The 23,907-nt window shown below is 40.7% G+C and overlaps 1 protein-coding gene across 3 annotated transcripts in view; it reads right to left on the bottom strand.

Moving 5' to 3' along the window:
• Nucleotides 1–23,907, bottom strand: part of SLC45A4 (solute carrier family 45 member 4) — an 88,193-nt gene that overhangs the window by 8,748 nt on the left and 55,538 nt on the right. For all 3 annotated transcript variants that reach the window (XM_033011769.2, XM_033011768.2, XM_042785926.1), the window contains exons 3-5: nucleotides 4,430–4,618; nucleotides 1,238–1,417; nucleotides 52–1,127 (exon numbers count right to left, since the gene is read on the bottom strand). In XM_033011769.2, coding sequence (XP_032867660.2) covers nucleotides 52–1,127; nucleotides 1,238–1,417; nucleotides 4,430–4,618 — 1,445 coding nt within the window. The remainder of the gene's footprint in view (nucleotides 1–51; nucleotides 1,128–1,237; nucleotides 1,418–4,429; nucleotides 4,619–23,907) is intronic.

Here is a 23,907-nt window from a genome sequence, read left to right as displayed (position 1 = left end):
CCAGAAACGAGTCGCTAGAAGCAGGTCTGCCAAGGGGAACTGCTCTCTTACCTTTGGATCGCCCTGGAAGATGACCTGTCCCATGAAATCTGTATAGAACACGGCTTCAGCAATGATCGAAAACCAAGTTAAGAGGTGACAGGCGCACAGTCGCAGCAGCTCCTTTGGCATCTTTAGCATCGACAACCACAAGAGCCTGACAGTGGTTTCGGTTTCCCCCTCTTCGCTCTCCGTGTCTCCGCTGGAATTTGTCGCGCCGCTCTGATTCCTGTGTCTGTACCTCTGTCGCTGACGCTTCTGCATGTCGTAGATATCGTTCATGCTGCGCGAGGACTTTATCAAGATGATGGCGTTGGCCCGACGAAAACGGTAACGGTGCGAGCCTATTTTGCCGTAGTAGGAGAAGGTGTAAGAGGGCTGTCGGTAGAACATGTGCCTCCGCCTTCGCATGGAGTTTGAAGTACTCGATTGCTTCATGCCTATCCTAGCGTGGCCATTGAGGAACTCTTTCGGTAGCGAGCCATTCACGTTTGGGACTTTATCTTCGTTTAAGCGATTATCGAGCAACATTTCCTCCTCTTTCTCATTGTCCCTGAGGAAAGCGGACAGGTGGTTAAGTTTGGACTTCATGATCTCCTGGCTTGTGTTGTGGGGAGTATTTGGATATGAAGCATCCTGAAAAATGGAGGGTTCGATGTCATGCAGGAAAAGCAGCTCCGATTCAATTTCCAAGGTAGCATCAGGCATGTGCAGAACCGAGTCGCTTTTACTTCTTACAATGTTGACCTCGAGGAACTCCATACTGAGATCATGCTCTGACTGAACCTCGTCGTGGAACAGAGAGGCTCCATACGGCTCTTCCTCACTAATGACATTCAGTCGATTCAGAGGGGGGAGACTACCACTCAATTTGACACTGGAAAGTGTGTCTCCTTCCTCATCAATCCTGTCCTGCTGAGGGTTATATTGCTCTTCTTCGATGCTAAAAAGATGGAGAGCGACGGAGACAGAGAAAATAATAGCTGCAAAGAAGAAAAGGACTTGCTCTTGAGATTTAAAAATATCACCCAAGAAGGTCTGCGTCCAGTCCAGCCCTCCTAACATATAACCTATTGCTCCTCCAAGACCTGCGGAAGAGAAAAAATGAGAAGTGAGTTCAGGAAAACTCAATTCAATCACAACTTGGGTCATCGGGAAGACCTGACAGCTGCCAAAACCGTATCGACTAACTCCCTACCAGCTGAAAAGGCATGGATGTTAAGGGCCATGTCTTGCTCTTCGCTGTCAACCACATCCAACAAGTAGGCCCGAATTGGCCCTTCTGTTGCATCAGCGCAGAAGTCCAACACCACAACACCAAGCACTGTGAGAACTATGCCGATGGGCTGCTTGTCCGGGACATCGCCGATAGCCAGACCTGAGGAAAAATGGAAGAGGAATCTGAGCACATCAGTCGAGAAGGGCAAACTGCTAAGAGCAAGGTCAAGCTCCTCAAGAGCAAGCTAGTCAGCACACTTACTGGAAACATTCCTTTACAGAATAAAATGCCAACTTCAACCCTGGCACAGCTTCGCGGGTGGTCTGGGACAAACATTATGCTTTGATGTTTGCAAGGCTGACGTTTATTTTTCACAATGTTATTTTTAAAGTATCTTTTAAACCTTTGAGAATACTGGATATTATTTCATGTTTCTTGCATGTATTTTCCCTCAAATGCTGAAGGCTGTTTTTAGAAAAGACAGCCACGGTGAGAGAGGATGGCATCCAAAAGCAAAATGACATACTTCATCTGTCAGTTACAAACGCGGGTAACCGCGCTGCTGACAGCACTCCTGACCTCCTGCCTAACATGCGATGGTCGCAGCACACCTGGATAAAGTGAAATTTAACTCCTTCACTTCTTTCTTTGCTTTTCTTAATCATTTGTAATTTCTAGATACCTTCTATAAGCGAAATTTTTATGGATGAAGCAACACGAAGGTATTTTGCGCTGCAAAAAGCATCAGTCAGCTTCTGTTCATAGCACGGGATGAAATGCTTTTTGTCTACAGAGTAGAAAGGCAGCATTAGTATATAGCTGGAAAATTTGTCATGAAATGAAACACTGACAAAAGCATGAATTACTTGAATCAGGGAAATTTAGAAGTTACGCATGCAAGACTCTGATAAAACCATTAGCGAAACTGATGAAAACAACCGTGGAAAGAGATGAACTGGCTAAACCACCAAAAATCATCTAAATCTCAAGTGCTACAATTCCTGCATATGCAATCCTCATTTATACCAAGTCCTCTGAATGCTAAAGAAGTTTATACACGTTGATGCTCAGCTGAATCTTACAGCAGAAAACACCAACGGTGTCAGCACTTGAGATTTATTGGAAACCTGAACAGTGCATACACTGGAGAGAACCAGAGTTGAATAAAATCTACACACAGCTATTCTCCCAGGACATGGTTATATTACTGTTAGGATCAGTGAACCTCTTGTGCACCTGGTTCCCCTCCCTATAGGTCCTATCGCCAGAAGCCAGGTTATGAAAAAGGTGATCACACAGTGATCACCTCAGTTTTTGCAGCGTTTCCTGTAGCCCCAAATTGAAATTAGGATCGCAAGTAACTGGAGCCTAAGGACAGGGAAGTACAAACATAAAATGGGAAGATGACGGACAATAAAAGCATACAAGATCCACCTAGGAGAAAATCTGGTTACAAACGAGGCCTTTTCCTGCAAACTGCTAGACACGCCCTTTTGCAGGAGACTGGTGAGCAATGCCTTTTCTCCCTGAAAAGTGACACAAGCCACCATTTCAAAAACTTCAGTTAAAGAAAAACTAATATTGCTTTATCATACTGTGCATCTGCTTTAAATAATAGCTCAAGTGCTGTCTTAGGCTGATGTAAATTGCATGTTAGTGGCAAATCTCTATCTTCTAGCAAGGAACAAGTCTAGAGAAGACCATGGAAGAGCTCGCACTTCAGTTTGCTCCAGGCTCCCTTGACAGAGGCACAGCAGTGTTTAAAGCGCTTTTCAAAAGAGGGTTTTCATTCAAAATCTACCAGAAGAACAGATGCATAAAACACACAGCTCATTTTCATGGTGCAATGCTACAACCTCTGTGTTTTAAACAAGTTTCACTGCACAAAAGGACCGCTGGAGTATCTGGAAAGCACAGGTTCTCTAGAAAGCTATGCAACACTGTGTTGCTGTGCAACAAAGAATTGGCGACAAATTGAAGACAATATTTTGTGCTGATTTATTAGCAGGTGAGATGCTTCAAAATAAGCCTATAAACTGTGTGTGAGGTTTGCTTGCGGGTATGAATGGCTACTGACCTAAACTGCTGTGTGAAAGTAAGAGCCACCTATCAATTAAAATCCTGTAAGAGGGCTGCAGTCTAACTTCTTGCATACATCTGGAGGAGGAGGAATAAGTCTTGGAGACACAACAACAAAGTACAATTGATACTATATGATAACAATTCAAATAATTAATATTTATTGCTTGGATAAACTAAAAAAGCACAAACAAAATGTTATTAATCTGAACAGTTTGTCTACTGCAGTTTGCAGAAAACTGAAAACCATCATATGGCATCCCAATCTGGCTATAAAAAGCTAACATGCTGAGCCAAGGTAATGTTCCACTCATTTCCCTCAATTAGTAAAACTTTTTCACAATAGAGCTGCATCTAACCCCCCCAAAAAAAAGAGAGCCAAGAGGATATTATTAGGTGCTAAGTTCCTTTCATTTGCATCAGTCCAACCATGATGTAAACATTTCCCCAAATGTACTTGCTGTCACCTCTCCTACACTAAATTTACAAAGAGATTGTAGATTGTAGATTAAGGTCTGTAGTAAACTATGTTCAAGGGAAACTATTTTTACCAGCTTTGATGGGGGCTCAGGAAAAATTATTTTCCCACATAGTTTTTGATAAACAAATATTAACTGTGTTCTGGACTTTTTCAATACCAGGTCTAAGAAAAGCACAAGAAAAAGTGAAAAGATAATTTTTGAAATAATGCTGGAAACAGGATGTGTTGCCAGATATGCATTAAAGGGAAAATGGATCACAACAGGAAACATTTCCCTGTGAACAGGTTGCTACAATTTTCCCATGTCAAGGATTGTCCAAATTCATCTCAGTGACTGCAAACATTATGCTGGCAACCATTGTATTAATAACACTGTACTACCAGTTACAGCTATGATTGCACAATACTTAGCACAGCGCTGTAACTTTTGAATAAAGAATAAAACCATGCAAGATGGATAGCTCAAATGCTGTGCTGCCGAGGTTTCTAATGATTTTAACACTAAAACTAAGTGAAATCAAGTGCCTATTATTACCTTTACTTCCTACATAAAACTCTTAAAGCAGGTATATTAGCAAGAGGTATACACAGGTGATTTCCTCATTATTTACCTATAACAGACCCATTAAGGAAAAGTGCAACTCCAAAGAGGACACCAATGCAGAGAGCAAGAATAAAAGGCCGCCGGCGGCCCCAGCTCAGCGTGCAGCGGTCACTAGCCGAACCTATAAGTGGAGTGAAGATCAAGCCCAGGATAGGGCTAAGGAACCAAGTGAGGCTGTAGTATTGTTCAGGAAGACCTAAAACAAAGACAAAAATGATGTAAAGGTTATGTGGTACACACCAAAAGTTTCACTTTATACACGAAATTTTGTTATACCTTTGAAAACTGTAAATCGATCAGTAATTTACCTACAGTAAATTCTGTTCTAAATGAACAACTCAGTTAAGGTTTCTTATCAACGGTTAAAAAAAACAGGTAAGGAAAACACAGATCACATATCTTTCATATACCTGGGCAATAAGGAGGTAACAACAGATATATTTAAGCTGTTGAAATAGAGTTAAAAAGAAGAGAGATATCTAACAGTGGAATCACTAGTCTAAATTAGCTCCTACTGTTCAAAAATATCACACTTCTGCATTTTGCTGAGCGTGCCAAATTTTTTTTTGACAGGGGATGACCTCTATGAAAAAGCAGCAGCCGTGGTCTGCTCAAATTTTTTTTTGGTGGGGATGACCTCTATGAAAAAGCAGCAGCCGTGGTCTGCTGTGCAAAAGCCAAATAATTTTGTTGCATCCTCTATGCATTTGTGGACTATAAAATCAAAGATCTTTGGGATGTTTGGAAAGCTACCTGGTGGTTGTATACACATATCCCCTTCCCAACAAAACTTTTAACATTCAACAGGAGTTGAACATTACATTGGTGCAGTTCATTTAAGAACAGCACCATAAAGAGTTAATAAAAATTTAATGGACTGAGAATGATGGACAGAATTTGACTGGTGTATGAAATGCCCCATTTCTAAGCACAAAAAATGTTTACTTATAAAATTGAACAGTGGACAACAAAAGAAAAAAACAATTATTGATTAACCTCTAGAGAAATCTAAGATGACTTATTATCTCTACTGTCCTCGTTTTGTTTTTTTTTTTTTTTTTTTTAACTGAGGTGACTATTCGCAAGACAAGATGGAAACAAATTGGATTTATTATGCAATATTTACCCAGGGGGAAAAAACAGCCAACCAACCAACACCAAACAACTTGTTACAAATAGTAATTTCTGGAGAAGGAAAGAAACTCCCAAAGCCCTGCTTTACACCTCTCTGGTGTGGAGAGCAATGGCCTGCAGATGGCAGACAGGCCCAGCAGAGCAGCTACACTGGGACCTTGGAAATCTGTCTCCCTTCTCAGTTCATCAGCACAGGTCAGGTAACCACTTTGACGCGTTTAACGCAAAGCATTAAAAACAAAACAATCAATTTCTTGCAGTCCAAACGATGCCAAGACTGAAAAACTCAGCGCATTCACTCTAGGAAGGTAAACCATTTATTATTCAAAACCATATACTAAGAGTGTGAGTAGTATTTGACTTTTGCTGGCAAGATCAACCTGTACCTTGTGCTCCCTGTTGAGCACACTGAGGCACCCATTACCAAGCAGGATTATACCAATTCCTGCCCCAGACAGCCTATGCTGCAAATCTGGAAGTCTAATCTTCTGCCACTTAAAGTACCATCAAATCTCGACTAACAATGCTGACTTCTTCCACGAGAGAAATCAGATTGTCGCAAGAATGTTCTACTCTCTGCGGTGATACAGAGATTGTATTACAGGAAAATTAGCTATTTTTTACCATAAATAACCGATTTCATTATCAGAATTCAAAATCCAGGTCTGAAGCCAAAGCCTATGTGATTTGACTCACGAACAGGCTAATGGCAACAGCTGCCTTGATGAGTACAGAGTTACTGGAAGAGATTTGCTTCTTCTGAACCCACCCGACCTGTGTTTTCAGACCAAATGCACCCCTGAACACCCTGCCCACAGGTGATGGCGACGGAATCATGGTTTAACCATCTTTCCTTGGTACAGACAGCTGAAGGTCTGTACAGGAGGCCGATTCTGCACACGGGCACTTACCAGGTAACCGTTGAGTCAATTTCTGGCAGTTTTTAGACCTCTAGGAAAGGGCTGTGTTTGCAGAGATGGCACCTCGTTCACATTATGGTTCAAACCCCTACCTCTTGCTTAGCTTTTCCAACTGCTTGGTGATGTCTTGGCTGAGACAGAAGGTTCAGCTGCGACATACTTAGTGTGTGTGTGGGGGGGCATATTAAGTTTAAAGCTCTTGTTCAAGAAGTCATGGTGGTTAGCACCATTCCTCCAGACCCCAACATTTATTTGCACCATCCAGCTTCTCTTAATGAGCACTATCCTACTCAGAGGTGCAGGTCAGCAAGCCAGTAATCCAAATAAAAGCGCAGGGAAAACCTCTTCTTCCTGTGTTTTTAACATTCTCTTTAACTTCACAGAGTTCAACAGTCTTCTCAAGCAGGTTCAGGCACCGTGGATTTAACTGGTGCCCCACCTGCTCCAGGATATGAATGCTTAGCAATGCTTGAACTGGAATATTGGGGGCGGGGGGGGTGGGGTGGGGAGGGCAGGGGGAGGTAGAGGGCTGGGTCTGATTGAAAAAAAAAAAAAATTATGGGAAAGGGGAAACATGTAGTTCAGGCAAATAAACTAAATGTTACGCAAGTTGTGATTCATTTAGGGTGAATAATTTTTCTGCAGGACATGGAAAAAATGGCATGTGTAAATACTCATCCCATTTTGCTCATCCTGGTGAGCGGCAGTTATGCATCAGAGGTTGCTACTGCGTGCTGCCAAGTCAGTGCAGTGAGGCTGTTGGAAACAAAGTTAGAAGCTACAGCTTAACCAACATCACTGATCTGTAGCAATCACCAACATCTGAAAGGATGTGATGTCGTATCACTGGAAGAGGGTTCTATGTTGAGAACAGAAGTTTCTGTTATGAACTGTGTTGTGATTTGAGAATTACGAGCTGGGACATGCTCAATGGAGCTCATCCATCAGTAAACCCTTGAGACACGTGGGGAAGGTTTTGCCATAAATCGTTCAGTTGGTTTAAATAAACACAAGGGATGAAGGCCAGCAAGAGTTCTGTTACCAGCATTACAGGCACCATCATATCTTACATGAAAACACAACCTTAAATAGATAGATGTAAGTAAAATGGACACGATTACAAGACTCTTCCAATATTCCAACATCCATTGAGACAACCAACTTGTTTTAATGGAGACTATAAGCAGAAACAAGGCAACACCAGTACAGCAGTGACCAGCAATAGGAGCATGTATCTGGGGACACTGGGGAGCTTGCGCAGCTCACCATCTCTCTCTCCTTGTGGCCACCAATTTGTTTCCAGTCTACAGCAGCACTTCTCTGTGGTGTACACAAATTTTAACAAAAAAAGTCCTGGAAACAATCCATTCAAAATGATTATTGAAAAATGACTTCTACAGAGAATTAAAACCTGTTTACAAATATTTTTCCTTCAACTGTAAAAACTGCACATTTCTAAATCGGAAAGGTAGGTATTTTTTTATGCTTTCAAGCCACAGTTAACCAACTGACATAAAAACGTTCTAAGATTATTTAAAAACACAGTGATTTTTACTACCAGCATTACTTTGACTTCAGTACTTTCAAGATCAATTTTGCACGTAATAACTTAAATCAGATTATGGCCTGCATTCTGGTTTGATTTTACAGACCAGTAAAAGAAAGGAAAAGAGGTTTTTTTTACCCAACCTCTTTTACATGTCTACAGTTAGGGAGTCTTATCTTGCCATGTATGAGTCAGAAATGCTTCCTTGAGAAGGCTTTATTTTCACTGATTGAAAAGGGCTATCTTCCTAACATCTAAGTATTATAAATAAAACCCTAAATCCAAATATTTACATTGAAAATGGCTTACTCTGCAAAAGACACAAATCTCAATGATTTCAGGATGGAGCTAGGGATGTAGCTTTTATGGAAGGGTAAAAAGGACACGTAAAACACCAAGAACATTATGTTTCGAGATCCTTCTTCAGTCAAACCACTTTGATTTTTTTTTTTATTGAACTACTCTTTAGTGACCAAACTATCTATCTTTAGAAAAAGAGGCCATGATAAAAATCTATACAAGAATTAGTAGCCCCATGCCAAGAAAAATGGAAGAATTTCTAAAAAGCTTTTAGTGCTCTTCCAAGTAAACAGGAAAGGGATAACTTTCAAGTGAAACACGAGCAATTCCCACAGATTGTATAATGGTAGGAACCATCAACATAAGCACAACCTGCTTTTTCTCTTGCTGGAGAAGTCATGCCATAGGACTACTTCTGTAACTTAAGTGGCAGGGCTCTTCTAACTTGCATTCCGAGTGTAAGCTAGCAGTTTATAAAATCATCATATGTTTTATATATAGATACGCATAATTCAAAATAGTTATCATTTAAGTGTATGACTTTGCTGTAAGTATGTAAACTGTGATATTGTCACACTAGAATTTAGTTGGCTACTCAAGTGGAAAACTACTGAGTGGAGTTGGAGAAGATTCCTGGCGGGAAGCTCGTGCACGTGCAAGCTTATATAAAACAGCCAAGGAAAATTAATTTGATGGCGGGAGAATTCCCTCCTGAACCTGCCTGACAGACAGCAGACTTCTCACCTGAACGACGCACAGGCACGCAAACAGAGCAATCATTTTAGCAATCAGTAGTATAGTTACTCAAAGCTTCCTTTTGCATTTGCTTCCTACACCTTAAAGTTGAGATATGTTATTGATAAGCCGTAGTCTACCCAGTCAACCAAAACGCTGCGATACAACAGTTTTGGTGCCTAGAAGAGCCTTCTCTCTATAGCTTTTGTTGTCACCTCTGGTGTCTGCAGTCAGCACTGTTGCTGGGAAGTCAGACTCCTGTAAAGCTCACATCTGTGTTCTACCATGGGTCTTCCAGGAAAGAGCTTTTCAGGGCACTGAGCACCACATCCACTGTCCCATGAAGCAAGAGTTCAAAACATACCTTGCAGATGTTGTCATAAAATTCATGCTTCGTACTGGCAGATTCTACAGGACCTTCATCATTCCAACAGTAGGTTTGCTTTAGCGCTAGATGTTTTCATATACATGAGAATGCTCCAGACAGACAAAGAGAACTCCAACCACAAAATACTTTTTCCCTTAAAAGAGGCTGTTATGGTTTTAGTATCTCAAATGTCTGCATACATGATACGTGTATTTAGGTTGGCGTGAGTGATTTGGCACTAGAAACAAAATAAATAAGATGATGGGAAATTGAAATACTTAAAGAGATTGTGTGTGTGTATATATGTGTGTGTGTGCATAAAGAACACAAAAACCCCCAAGTCTCCCAGAGGTTTGATGGCTCACAAGAATGAGCTCCAATAAGGACACTTTTAGAAATTATGTCTGCAAAGGGCACTAGGCAGTTGAGGAAGGTAATTACATATCCTAACAGGTCCTTTCTCCATATATATATATGCTGCTATACCTACAGAACTTCACCATTTTATACAATATTTTAAAATGGGAAGAGAGTTAAGAAGGCATCCAAGCCAGGACAAGACCACGAAGAGCAAAAATGAAGAGACAGAGGGAATATTTTGACACCAAGAAGTTCCTTCTGACACTCCCATCTAGTGGCAAGGACTCAGATGCACCATTTATTTTAAATAAACTTGGCTACGGTGATGGGCCCAGCCAGCAGCCCTGCAGCATCCAGTCTCTAATGTGCAGAACAGGTGTATAGACACTGGTTTTGACTAAATTTCAAGGCAGTACCGCCCAGTGAGCTTGTCACCCATATGACTGCCTCGACACAACCTCTTACAGTCAAATGTAAAACCTCCCAACCGCTGAGAACTTCTGTACCCACCTGGAACAGGCTATAACTAGGCTGGGACTGATTTCGTATGGCCAAGAGAAGTATCACACAGCATATGGCTTTGCCAAAGGCTGCGGAGACTCACATGTGGACTCGAAGGCCAAAGCAAGAGCGTACCATTACCAGTTTAATGTTGCTCCTTTATTTTGCCTGTAATTTTCCACCACTGTGCTTGCCTTGCCAGGTAGCAGCTCTAACAGCGAACCGCCATCCGCCAATTTGGAAGAGTAACCTGGTGGCCTCTTAGGGGAGGAATAACAACTGGAGAATTATTATTTAGCCTTTTACTGACACCTAATCTGAGGAAACACCAAGGAGGAAAAAAACATATTGGATAAACAAGGTTAGTATTTGTACCATGAACTGAATCTGGAGCAGGTCACAAGGCAGACTCAGAAGTCTCATACAAATCAGTGAGAAAAAGAGCAAAACACAACAACAGCTTCTGTTAGCAGCAACGACTGCCACTGAGACCCTTGTAATATGGCATTTCCCAGCCAGCTACAAACAAACAGGACACTGGCTTCTAGTAAATAAGGGTTTGTTTTTTCCCAGACAAAAAAAGTGCCCAACAATAGTGGGACCAGCACTGCTCACGGTTCACAGGAAATGCTCACTGTGTCACCATCAGTCTAAGGGCTGCGTGAGGTCACGAGTTACATGGAAGAAAAATTAAGTCACATGCAGCAGTTTCTATTCAAAACTTCTTTTTGATAAGTTCTATTGGGGGAAAAATAGTTCTTTATAAGCTTAACAATAAGATCTGATATGGGAATAGGATGCTAAACTCCTATTTTCATTTGTCAGAAATCATCACCTAGAGACTTGTTTATACACTTAAAAGTAAACACCATACAAATTTCTGAACTTACGTAAGAAGCTGTCATGCCCTGCAAATACTTTGTATTTCACGATTTCATCCCTGTATAAAATATTGCACGTTGCTAAAAATATTTAACATTGATCTGTTTAAAAATGCATTGCTTATACAAGCTGTTTTGTTTAGACTGTATTTTTAAAGAGTGTAGCAAGAAAACCCAATGCTTGTCAAAAAGCTGTGAAAAAGTTGGAAACCCAGTATCTGCTTTTCATCTTGTTACAACAGAATCATAGGAACTGCCACAAACTCAAGCATTGGAGCTTTGGAGCGTCTATATGAAGAACAGGGATTTCAGAATGCAGCTGCAGTCGTTTCATAAATGCACCCCGATATTCACTGCCTTATATTTAAAATAAAAATAGAGTTGCCACACATGTGGGTCCCCAGACCTGTTGCTTGTTGCAAACAAGCTGCATGCCTATTTAGGTAACTGTATCACTTCAACCACAAACCCTTTTGTTTCTTGTCATCTCCCCTCAGATTTTAGGACTTCCAATGGCTTAGAGACCATGTGGGACTCCCAGTTGCCAAAAACCCCATACCTGAGCCAATATATGTTGAACCAATGCGGTGGAATAGGCTTGACTGGTGGTCTAAGCACTGCTGCAGTACACTCAGCACTTGCATGTTGAGTTTACTGCACCCATGAGAAACCACTTTCTAACTTCTGGATGGAAACAGGAACTCTGACCAACAGGGAAGGGATATGAAAAAGCACAGTAACTTCTCCTGGTGTCCATTACCATGATTTGAGCAGTTTTCAAATGTGGGAGTACATTAAGTACTACTTGAAATCAGTCTGATATCATATGAGACAAGAGAGCCTCTAATTTGCATGCCTAATGCTATAGTATCTTACAGCTGGTGTGAGAGGAAATTAAGTCCTGTACTGGACTTCATTTTTATGTGAAAATTTTGCTCTTCATTAAATTACGCCTGCCCAGCCTATATGATATGACACTTGCTCAAGCCAAGCACTCGTTCAGAAGCCATTCTGAACAAGCAGCAAACAGCACAACACTACTGGAGAAAAATTATACTGACCGGTATGTGTGATCACAAGCCTCAGTTTAGTTGCAGGAATATAGGTTGAAAAGCTTGGAATAAAATCTGTACCATAAGGTTTTTAGTTGCTGCTAGCTTTCCACATAAAAATGACAGCCTATCAAGTTGTCAGGCATCTTTATTCACTCAGTGTCTCAGAAATGACCTATTGCAATAAACACCACATAAAATAGGAGCAATATCAAAACTGTGGCTTCGATCTTCCCACTGCTAAAATTCACATCCTGAAATTCTTCTTGTGCTTGTCAAATACGAGCTCTTCTGCTTAGCCGGCAACATTCGCAAGCTGTCAGCACATTATATACATCTTACAGGCAGAAGTACGTGCACTCCACAATCTGAACATACTTTTCTAGCATAAACTATCACCCACTTGCAAGAAGTCTATCCCTGTCCTTCCCCCTCCTGTTTAGCTCTTGCCAGCAGGGGTGCCTGCACAGCGGCTGGGGGTGCTGGGCTCTCAGCCTCGCTCAGCTGGTCTGTTATCGCTCCGGATGATAAGAAGCAAGGATTGGGCTGCCTCCTCAGAGCAAATGGAGAATCAGCTGTGGGACACAAAAGTGGAGGGATGAAGCACGATTCCTCCATTTGGGTGGGGTGATTAGCACTGAGAGGAGCAATAATCAAGAGAACAAATAATTCATAGGAATATTACAGGGACTTAAAAAAAGCACGGTACTTCGAAGGACTGATATCCAACGCAGAAAATTCTTTCCAAAGTGACCAGCAAAAGTCAGCTGCAGCTTGCCCCAAATACATCAGGAAAAATCCACAGGGCCAAAGAGATACTTTGCAGGGGAGAAGGCTGGAGCACTGCCTGTCTTCCTCTTCCACGACCAGGATTTGCTACCTTCATCACTGTGACATCGAAGACTTTTACAGCAGATTCGTGCCTTTAAAACGCACCAACATTTCTGCTTTAGTCACTCCCTGTCATAACGACATGATTATAGATGAAAGCTGGATCTGTATGAAGCTGAGATATATGAACAGATAACTAATAGGGATATTAAAAGGATGACATTAGGTTAGAGATGCTGGAAAAACTGTCCTTAAAATTTGTACTCCAAATTTTAAATTTTCTTGGTAGTTGGATGCAAAAAAGTCGCACTTTTACAGCTGAAACTACTCCCAAAAATTTGGAAACTATTATAACTATTACACACCATGCCTAAACTAGCCGAGAGCCACCCATTTTGAAAGCACAACTAAACTGGTAATAAAGCAATGCTCTTGCTCTTCAAGAGCTTCAGTACAGAAGTATTAATGTGGTATTTCACGTACAGAGTACTGGAGGTGTTTTTAAGCTGTAGACGAGTAATATCCCCTTCTGGCAAAGCTATTCTGCCTTTTGGTACAGCAATAGCTTTTAAAATTACCCATGCAATAGCATGCCAGCAGCAACCACATTGGGTTAAATAACACTTCTGAAAAATGGAATTAAGGAAGTGACAGGCCTCAAAGGATTTCATCATCCAGTTTTCCCATTTTCTGTCTCTGCTCAATTATTGCTTCTCAACCTCCTACAACCGTCCTCCCCTTCTCATATTTGGCAACCGTGGGAGTCATCAGTGTTTCATTAAGCTCTGCTGCTACACTGCCATTCTGTCAAAGTTGTAGAAAGGTTTATGTGGCTTCCCTGACAATTTCTAGTTTATAACCCAGTTTTATGGAGCTGTGTCAGGTAAGAGAAGCATATGTTAAGAGAAATGAGCCAAAGGTATGTGTGGAAGGGGGAGAGAGAGGAAGTGAAAGGCTGAGAACAGCTGAGATCTGAGGCACAGGAGAAAGAACACATGCACTGATCTGAAGGCAGGCAAGTATGGTTTTCTTTTCAGTGTGATCACAACTGCTGTCAAGTAAAGCTTTTAAAGCTTTAATTATTTATTTTAAAGTTTCTAACCCTCCTACTAACCTACTTCCACAGGAGTAGCCTAGAGTAATTCAGGTAGAAGAGTATTTTTAGCTAATTGCCCTTGTAACAATCTAGTTTTCTACTTCCTTATCCAATATATCAAGCAATTGCTAATAGCTACGTATGCCAATATTAGCTACTCCTGCTGCTGCTGCTGAAGAGGAGGAATCAAAGGTAACATATGACACGTGCTCTCCTCAGGGATAGACCAAAGAGTCGATTGCTGTTGTAGATTTTTTTATTATAGTAAAAATGCTTAGCAATTCCTACAGGTTGCGCAGAATTAGATTCTTACCAAAACGACGGTATTTATTTTTGCCAAGGTAAATTCAGACCAGTGAAAAATGCCAGGTTTACTTAAGCCAGAAGCTGAACCTTTTACACTCAGACACTGACAGTGGCAATCAAGCTTTCTCCATGCTGCAGCAGGTAATGAACTCCAGGGAGGGCAAGGAAACACAACATTGCCAAGAGCTCCTATCGACTGCTGAACCTGATTCACTGGACTTTTCTCGCTTATCTGTGCCGTTCTTTTTGGCTCTTGGGAAACTGGTTTTTAACTTTTCTTCCTCTCCCATTTATTAACCAGTATTTAGAAATATATCACTTTGACACTAATAAGAAATTTGCAACACGGTGCTTAATGAGCTGAAATTGAATATAGATTAAACCTAGTGCAACTTCCAGTGTGCCGAACCAGAAGTAATAATAAAAATAATTCCTTTTAACCTCCACTGGAGAACAGTTTTAGGGATATAGCAAAGGTGTTTACATCACATAAAAAGCCGAGAACTTTCTTCACAGTCCTAATAAAATGCAGGTTGTATTCAGCTATACAGATATATATCAGTGTAACCACCTGAGGCTCATTTCACAGTTTTAGTGCATTTATTCCCAGGCTGCAAATGCTGTCTCCTGTTGCTGGCCAGTTAAAGCAAGCTGTAGATACAGGAGGACTACAAAGGTCACACGCAACTGCACTAGCATCCATTTCCCATCACTCACAGGTGTCTAAATGTATGCAGGCACGTATATGAATGCAGCAATCAAGAAATTGTTTTGCCACAGTAATCCTTCCCTTGCCTTTACGGGATGTAATTAAAATGCATCAGCTGTACGTGATGCCCCACTTCGACTCCGTGCACATTATGTAACGCTGCAGCACTTCACTGCTCCGTCTCACTGCAAGATTAGACATCAATTACAGTGACATGTGTTGCCTGAAGATATGCAGCATCCCAGTTTATCCAAAGCTCAACAGGGTTTTTCGTCACCTTTTCTAGAATATTGGCAGATTTATTAACAAAGGCACTTCAGCCCAAATGCACTTTAAAATTCCCAAACTCAAGAGACTCTTACATATACAGTAGCGAATCTGTCAGCACTACTCCCAAGCCTGTTCTGTTAATCAACAGTGGAGCTTTTGTTGCAGTGATTAACACATTAATGCCCTGGAATATGACCATCTACTTACACAGCTGAATCAAATCCTAACCAAAAACTGGTGTTAACACCTATTTTTTTTCCTCCAAGCAGAGCCAAACCTGAACTGTTACCTCTGGGTGTTCGACCCAGACTGAACTGACTCTCTCCCACCCTCTAAAAAGATCTGGTTAACCAACCAGATTTTGTTCTGCTTAAGAACAAGTTTCCAATTAAAATCATACTTGCTTAACGGGGACCTGTTCAATATGGGGCTGCTCATAGCCAGGAGGAGGCTGCCCAGCAGCAGCACAAGGCAGCAGTAGGTTTGGCCTTAGTCCTTGCTGGGGTGCTCTGGTCCTGTGCAAGGATTTTGTGTCTAAGGGAAGCTTTGACTGCCCTTTTGCACTGCTCTAACCAGACCTCAAGGGGAGGTAGAAGCACGATTAACAGAACTAAGCAAGGGCAAGATGAAGAGCACAGCTAGGACATCCCAGATTTTATGAGACTTGCTTGAGGTTAAGACCTTTAAAACACCATTCTAGCAAACGCTGGGCTAGAAGGCATCACCCAGATATGAAACTCCCATTCACTGCAGCAGAAATTTACTCCTGATGTGTCTGTTCTACCCCACCAACCCCCACGCCCTAGGAAACCATAAAGGATCTGGCTCACCCTGCCAAACAAATGACTGGCATATACATAGCCCAGCATAGCATCTGGTCAGTGTATCCTGGAACAGAACTTGAGAAAGGAAGGCAAACAGACTTAATGGTAGCCAAAAAAGTATTTTTTTTTGTCGAGCAGGCAGCCAGGCCAGTATGGGCAGCACATTCGCGTCCTTGAATTGCAAGCAGCAAAGAAAACAGTTTGTTTCCAGCCTCAAGTTGCATGTATTAGGAAATACAGTTAAGTGTACAGCAGCATAAAATGCAAGGAGCTTGTCTTTGTACGTTGATAAAAATCAGCCTCCTCTTCCCCAATTTTTAGGCTTGACTACATGCTTGGAAGCCATGTGAAAAGAATGACTCAAGAAAGTGGTTTTTTGCCTGTGTACCCCTGCAGATACCATCTGAGAGCCTTCATCTTCTCAGGGACTACTGACCAGTCAGTTGATCTTTAAATTTCAGATGGGATCATATTTGCATAGTCCTTTTAAGGGTCAGTAAATGGTGCAGGCAGCTCCTTCTATAATTACCCTAGCTGATCTAACACACAAAAATGTAATAGCTAATTAACATTATAGGTACATCATATAAACTTCATATTCTGAAAGCCGTTTTTCCAGCTAGAAATGTCCAAACTAGTCAGAGGGAAAAAAACCTGAACTGATCCTACCTACACTCCTTAGGCCATTCACGTCATGCAGTTTCAAAGTGCTTTACTCGCCGTTTCAATACTCAAAGCCTCCCAAAAAGCCACCATTCCCATGACAGGCTTACAAAAAGTGTATTGTTAATTGTTACTACACTGCAAAAATCAACCTTCTGGCCTTTCTAAAATCCTTAGGACTATACATTTGTTTATGATAGGAATAAACACTACTCTGCCTGTGATCATTTTTGTCACAGCTGTGCTACTGGGAAGTCCCACCAGCTACCAGTCAGCAAAGAACAGTAACACTGCATTCACTTTTACGTTATTTCCTATTTAAAACTGTTGCTGAATTAGACAAAAACACACTGATTCTTCTAACTTATTCATTGTATATTAAAAAAAAAAAAAAAGAGGAATGTTGAAAATAACACATACTAAGCTCCTAAAGAGAAACTGCATTCCTCTACCCAGTTGCCTTTATTGAGGTTAATTCCTCATGTGGCCATATCAAGCGAAACATAAATCCTATTAGTGCTTTTCCTATTTGCTTCAACAAATGAACTGCAGGTTGTAGTTTGCAGGCACGGTTTTCCATGGAGACCATTGCTCCAGGAAAAACACTGCAGTTCACCCCTTGTAACAATCTCTGGACATACGAATGCTGGTAACAGGACTACCATACAGAGAATTTTAACCTACTGAGGGTGTCCTGTTTCCCCCCGCAGTGGTCTTCCTCTATAGCTATTCATGCCACCAACTGCCTCCTTGGTGGGCAAAGCATTATAGAAAACATGCTCAGATTAAATTATGGTGGTCAATTAAAAAGACTGTGTTGCTGTTTATGTAGCCTGCCTCAAACTTTCCTACACGCCTTCTATAAACTTGTATGCTTTGGCTTAAACATTAACTTACGTGAAACATATTCTACACGTGTACTGGAGAGATTTAATAGCAGAGCTGCTTTGACATTGAAGTTTTCTAAACTCTAGCTATATAAAAATCTTGATCTTAATATTTTGAGCTTGTAGGGTCATAATAAAAAGTTGCACACGCAAGAAATTTTGGTAACTAGAGGAGAACTTAACCCCCAAGTCTCAGGCAGCACTCCAAATAACACACTTACTGCAGCCCCGAGGAGTGGCTCCCACACCCTTACTGAGCTGTTTAAAAATTATATGTCTTGCATTTCTACATGAAGGATAATGAGATCTATAGAGTCACTTTGCACCAAATAACTGGAATTGATAGCTTGAAAAAGAAATGTAATCACACAAGATGAAAAAGGCTTCTTACCGCAGACTCTTTTATATGCGGTCTGTACCTGTAGGTGTTAAGTTTCACAATCAGTGAGGCTATACAAGGAAGGATAAATTTAACAATAAAATCTTAAATTAAACAAGCAGAGCACACCAGCAAATAAGCCAGCAAACATTTCCTTTTAAACATGCAAATTATGAGAATTAGGGCCTAATGGGGACAAAGTAGACCAGAATTCTTTTCCAAACAACCAGACAAGTATTTTTAGAGTACTGTGAAAAGTAGTTTTACATCACTCCGCATAACCTTTTTCTTGTCATTTGAATTTATAAAAGAATGGAATGAGTTACATATGAGTTACAGGTATAGTTAGCAACACAGCATTATTCAGTCACCCAACAAAGGAAACCTAAATAATTCTTTAGATTGAAACCTAATTTGGCAATCCTTTCACATCTGACAGAGGAGAAGTTGTACTAAACCCTTCCCTCTGAAGGTTACAGCTTAAAAACATTTTAAAATTTCTTTAAAATGTATTTGCCATGTCACTGGGGTAGGAATCCACAGTGCAAAATAACCTTCCCCTTCATTTACCTCTGTAAACTCTTGCACATGCTGACTGCTATCCAAACTGATGGAGTCCCTGGCACAAGATTTATGACTCATGACTTTGCCTACCTCAGAGGAGGAGGGAGCACTTATTAGAACTTCTCATTAATTAAATGACAGAGAAAGAGCCACTCTCAGCCTTTTAACTGGTCACATCATCTTACTTTCTTATTACCTCCCCAAATACCCTGAAATCTCCCCACTGTTAGACAATGTGTCTGTATCTCCGGGGTCCCAGCAAATCACTAGGGAAGGGGTGTCAGCCCTGCTGTTCACCACAAGGTCACTGCAGATGACCTGAGGTGCTCGCCAGGTCCCATTTGTAAACTATTTTTTGCATACTGGTATTTGTTGAACCAAAAAGGAAAGAAAAAAATTTTAAATTCAATTTTCATTTCAGGCAGATGAAAAAGTTTCCTTCTGCTCTTATCTGAAGTCAGTATAAAGTAAGCATCATTCAATTTATGTTGTAAAGTCATTAATATTAAGAATATCCCTTAGCGAAAAAACCCAAACCCTTCAAATAAGCAATTTTTCTAAAAAGGCAGATACAGAGGTGATAAATTGACACTGAAGTCTAGTAACCAGAAACCTAGTTTTATAAAAACTTTTACGGAATAACGACTCAAAGGGAGAAAGAAGGAACAGAGCATAGCACATCTGTTCTTCATTTCTGTTGTAACTTGGAACAAAATACCAGATCAGATGTTTCTGAGGCTGCAGTGGCATCCCCTTGCTACGTAAGTTGTTTAATTTGCATCTGAGTATGATACACAGTCATTTTTAAGTCACCTTATGGAGTCCATGTAAGACAGCAGGTATGCCTGTAATGACATTTCCTTGCCAGAAAATGTCTGGCTTGGTAAGACACGATGCCTGACTCTCCAAATCAAGCAAGGAAAATACAGTGAATGCTGCAACCATATCCACTACAACTAATTAACCCTGGTAAACAATTATTTATCTGAATAGCCGAGGCATTTTGTTGTTTAAGATTCATGAAGATTTCTCCTGGAAGTCAAAGTTTAATACTAATTTTAGAATAAATAATTTAATATTAATTTTCTCCAAAGTGCGTGAGCTTGATCTTCATTCTCGAAATAAATCCTTTAATTTCCAGTGTCCAGTTATAACATTTGTAGGAGGTATTAAAATACCTCCAGATCAAGAGCTCATATAATAAAATCAGCAAAATAATTCTGAAATTTGCAAATTATCCTGGGGGGCCTCAATTCTGATAGTTTGAGTTATTGAAAGGCCATTGTTTACAGAACAGCACAAGTGATAAAAGAAGGAAATTTGGGTTTTTAAGCAGTCTACACATGAGAACACATAGAAAATGATCCAGCTCAGTTTATCACTTGAGCCAGAAAGAACATAAATCGGGATCCAGAGGAGGATAGAAATTCAAGGTTAGGATGATCTGAGCAGAAGCTATATAAAATTTATTGGCATATTAGAAGAGATTGAACTGTCTTATGGTAGGACACTTGCCAAAGACAAAACTGACACCGAGGGCAGAACTGAGCCACTGTGAGGCCTGATCCTTTCTAGTCACCTTTTTCCACATGAGCACTTCTGTAGGGAAAAGTCGAATCGCTCTGGAAGCGTGTTAAGGCTTCTTGAGCTGATTGTGGAAGCTGTTTCTGAAGACTGCCTGTCACAGTGACAGCTGTGTTTTGACATTACTTTATGGCCGCAGTTCCGGCTTCCAGGCAATTCAGCCTCTATTTACAGAAAGTTTGCTTTGCTAAAATGCTTTTTACTTGGTAAAGGATTCTGGAGGTAGACAATAAAGTTGTGATTTTGGCATTCAACTCCTCGACCTCCGAAGTTGAAGCTCATCTGACTTCTCTCCAAAGTCTATCTCCAGCTGCTATGAAAAATGTTGGTGGGGTCACATGCAGGAGCATTTGGGTGGGTCCAGCTGCCCAGGACCTGTGTCCACCCAAAACATCAGCTCTGTCCTCACAAGGAACACTCCTCACAGCCCGGTGAGATGGCATTTAACTTTGCTGTAGAGCAGTGTAATGCAGCAGTCACCACTCCCTCTATATAACAAACTCAGACTCAAACCCTTCTCATTACCCAACCCCAAGAAGATATTTGCATCCGATTTTTTACTTTTCAGACTGCCACATGGACACCAGGCATTTCAAGGTTGAAACAACTTCATAAACTTTACGAAGGAATCCCGTATACATAGGGACAGCTGAGATGCTACAGTGACAGCACAAGTTATTTGGAAGACCTTATTTCATGAACTTTTATGCTATTTTACATGAAATTAACAGTTTCCAATGACAGGAACTGGAAGGGGGAAACCTTGTTTGCTAGACATCCTCCCCAGCAGTAGGAACATGGATTACACGTTTTTCCCCAAATGAGGAGTGACAATAAATAAAGGACTTTAATCTCTTCTCAGTTTCAAAGCAGAAGTCAAATTGCCTACCAGGTCTAGCAGCACTTGCTAAGTACATTAGTGCTCTTGCCAGCCATTACCTGCCCATTACTGTCCCCAGCAAAAGTCTGCCCTGCTCCTTCACTACCTACTCATCTTACTCTTCTCTGCAGAGTTTAGGCTTTCAGGTCATTGACTGTGGGCAAGCTATGCTTGTCTGATGAAGCCCTTTTAAATCCAGTTTATTTCTGTAGAAAAACAGGTCATATTCAGTTTACATGCTCTGCCTCTTCTACACTGTAAAAATCCACTGTGAGGTTCCAACTGAAGATCACCAAATATTAATATAGTATATTGCTGGGTTTATTTATGAAAAATCTGCATCTGTGCTGCTGTGCGTCCACAGTCACTCAAGATTTCAGAGAGAAGAATATGGTTATGGAGTGACACAAGCTATTGGGGATTTATCTAAACCCATGTAAATAAAATCTATGACCTGTTTTTTCCCTGTTTAGTTAAATGGACTTTTATTAGATCTTATCAGGCTGAATCAGCAGCTCAAAACTTTTCCAATAATTTCTTGCAAAATAGCCTGCAGGAAGCATATCTGAAACCTTTTCAACTGTTGTTTGGTTAAAAGAGGATGATTAAAATGGAGTCCCAGCGAGTGCATCACAACAGAAACACTTGCAACAAGCACACAGGAGACTCAGAGGAGAATAGAGCTTAAGGGGGCTGAAGCTTTGACAATCCTCTTGAAGCAAGCTTTATTAAAGCATTATGTGATTTGGCAATAGCCTGTTAACATTCGTTTAATTTCAAAAGTGGTCTTAATTTTATTTCCTTGAAAAGTAAGACTCCTGTTCATTAAGGAGTTCTCAACCATTCCCTTTTCATAAATTGTTTCATAATCCATGTTCAATAGAAAACCATTGATTTGAGTCCTGGCCTTGCAAGTTTCAAAAGCTGGGTGCCCAAATCTCAGTTCTGCATCTGCAAGTCTCCGCCACCAGAACCCCATCCAAAGAGCTGAAAGGTTTCTTTTTACAGTAAAGAACAGGCAATTGCCTGCTGGAAAATTGCCTTGGTGGCAATTACTTTGTAATAAAGAGCATGGAAGCACTATCATGTTTCATCTGTTATCGCTATGGCAAAAATTACCTCTCGAGCAGAGGTGAGGGTCAAAAATTCTGACCAGCAAACTGAAACTCAGGTGGCTGTTGTGCTGTTGTGCATGCACATGCATTCACAGGTTCACCTGACGCCTTGCTCTCCTAGAGGGTGTTTAGACAGAAGTATAAAAAGGTGTGGGCTTAAAAAATTTGGCTGAGAGTGGAAAGCAAATTAAGAGGAAGGGTTTAGGCTATGAAAAGAGCTTGCGTAAAGGTGCATATTTAAAACCACTCAATTTTAGCACATTTTCAGGAGGCCATATTCTGCCCCTACTCTCATCCTTTCCCCATGACCCACAAGAAATCATAGTGAAGAAGCACTAAAAGTACAGGGATCCTGCAGTTCTTTGAGTCCTATATATATATATATATATCCCTTTCTACTCAAGAACTGCCCTTGAAAACAGAAGACAACCTACAGGCTTGTCTTGGCTATAGCAAGAAGGTGGGTCCAGTATGTCTGGGAAGAAAGAGTTGAAAGAGAATTCAGTGACCCAGTGTTAAGAGAAGCAAAAGGCACATTTACAATAGATTGAAAGAATTTAGAAGCTATTGGTTAATAATCTGCTTATAATTTATTACAGTCCCATAGCCATTCACCACTACTAGCCTGCAGCAGTGTTATTAACTGGTCATTATTTCTGCTGCTTTTCTAGATCTACATGAGAGAACAAGAGATTTGGGAAAGAAGGGAAACACAGATGTCAAAATATTCCTAAGTCATTCCAAAAAGTTTAGTCTCTCTCAAACCTTGGCTACTCAAGATATAAAGGAGGCAGCATGCAGGACAGGAAAGATTTACTAGCAGAAAGAAGCATCTACATAAGGATAGAGATGTCCATTTCCTTCTTAGGGTGTGATTATTTTTGGAGGCCTCAAGTTTTTGCCACAAATCAGACTAAAACGTCTATAGCTACAGAAAAAAACGGAGATGATGAAGTCAAAAATTGCCTTTAAACCTCCATCCTTATATAAGAGCCAACAGTCTGCATTTTCACACAGTTAGTTTTGTCATGGAATGTGCTTTTTCTACCAGTCCACAGTTATCAGACCTGGTAATGTTTCTTGCATGTCATGTATATTCACTCACACTAACCTCAGATCACACAAGCTCTCAAAAAGGAAACTTATGAGTATTCAAGTGTTCTCACATACAATTTTTACTGTGAACATTCTTTACGCTGGGGGGGGGGGGGGGGGGGGGAAGTATTAACATTCCCACAGTACACAATTAAAAGATCAAGGACATTTGTTAAAGATTTGGGATGGCAGAAAATAACACCAGAGCAAGTATGAGACTTATTTTAGAAGCAGCTTCTTTAGCAGACCTTATTCAGCAAAAAAAAAAAAAAGGAACAAAAAGTTACCTACTGCTAAGTAATAGGAAACATGTATCATGCTATGGTAGAAGCCTCTGAATTCCTTTTCACTCAACTTCCCTTTCCTAGTAAGGGTGTTCATCCAAAGTTCCACAGTCTGTACAACCCCAATGACAGCATGAATCCTCATGTTACCCCAGCTGAAAATCTGCCATGTGTTATCAGTCTGGTTCTGAAGGCCACAGTC

This window comes from Tyto alba, unplaced genomic scaffold (genome assembly GCF_018691265.1).
Source record: "Tyto alba isolate M040663 unplaced genomic scaffold, T.alba_DEE_v4.0 Super-Scaffold_9, whole genome shotgun sequence".
NCBI lineage: Eukaryota > Metazoa > Chordata > Aves > Strigiformes > Tytonidae > Tyto > Tyto alba.
Note: the sequence above shows the minus strand (reverse complement) of the source record. Positions and strands in the feature narration are given on the sequence as shown.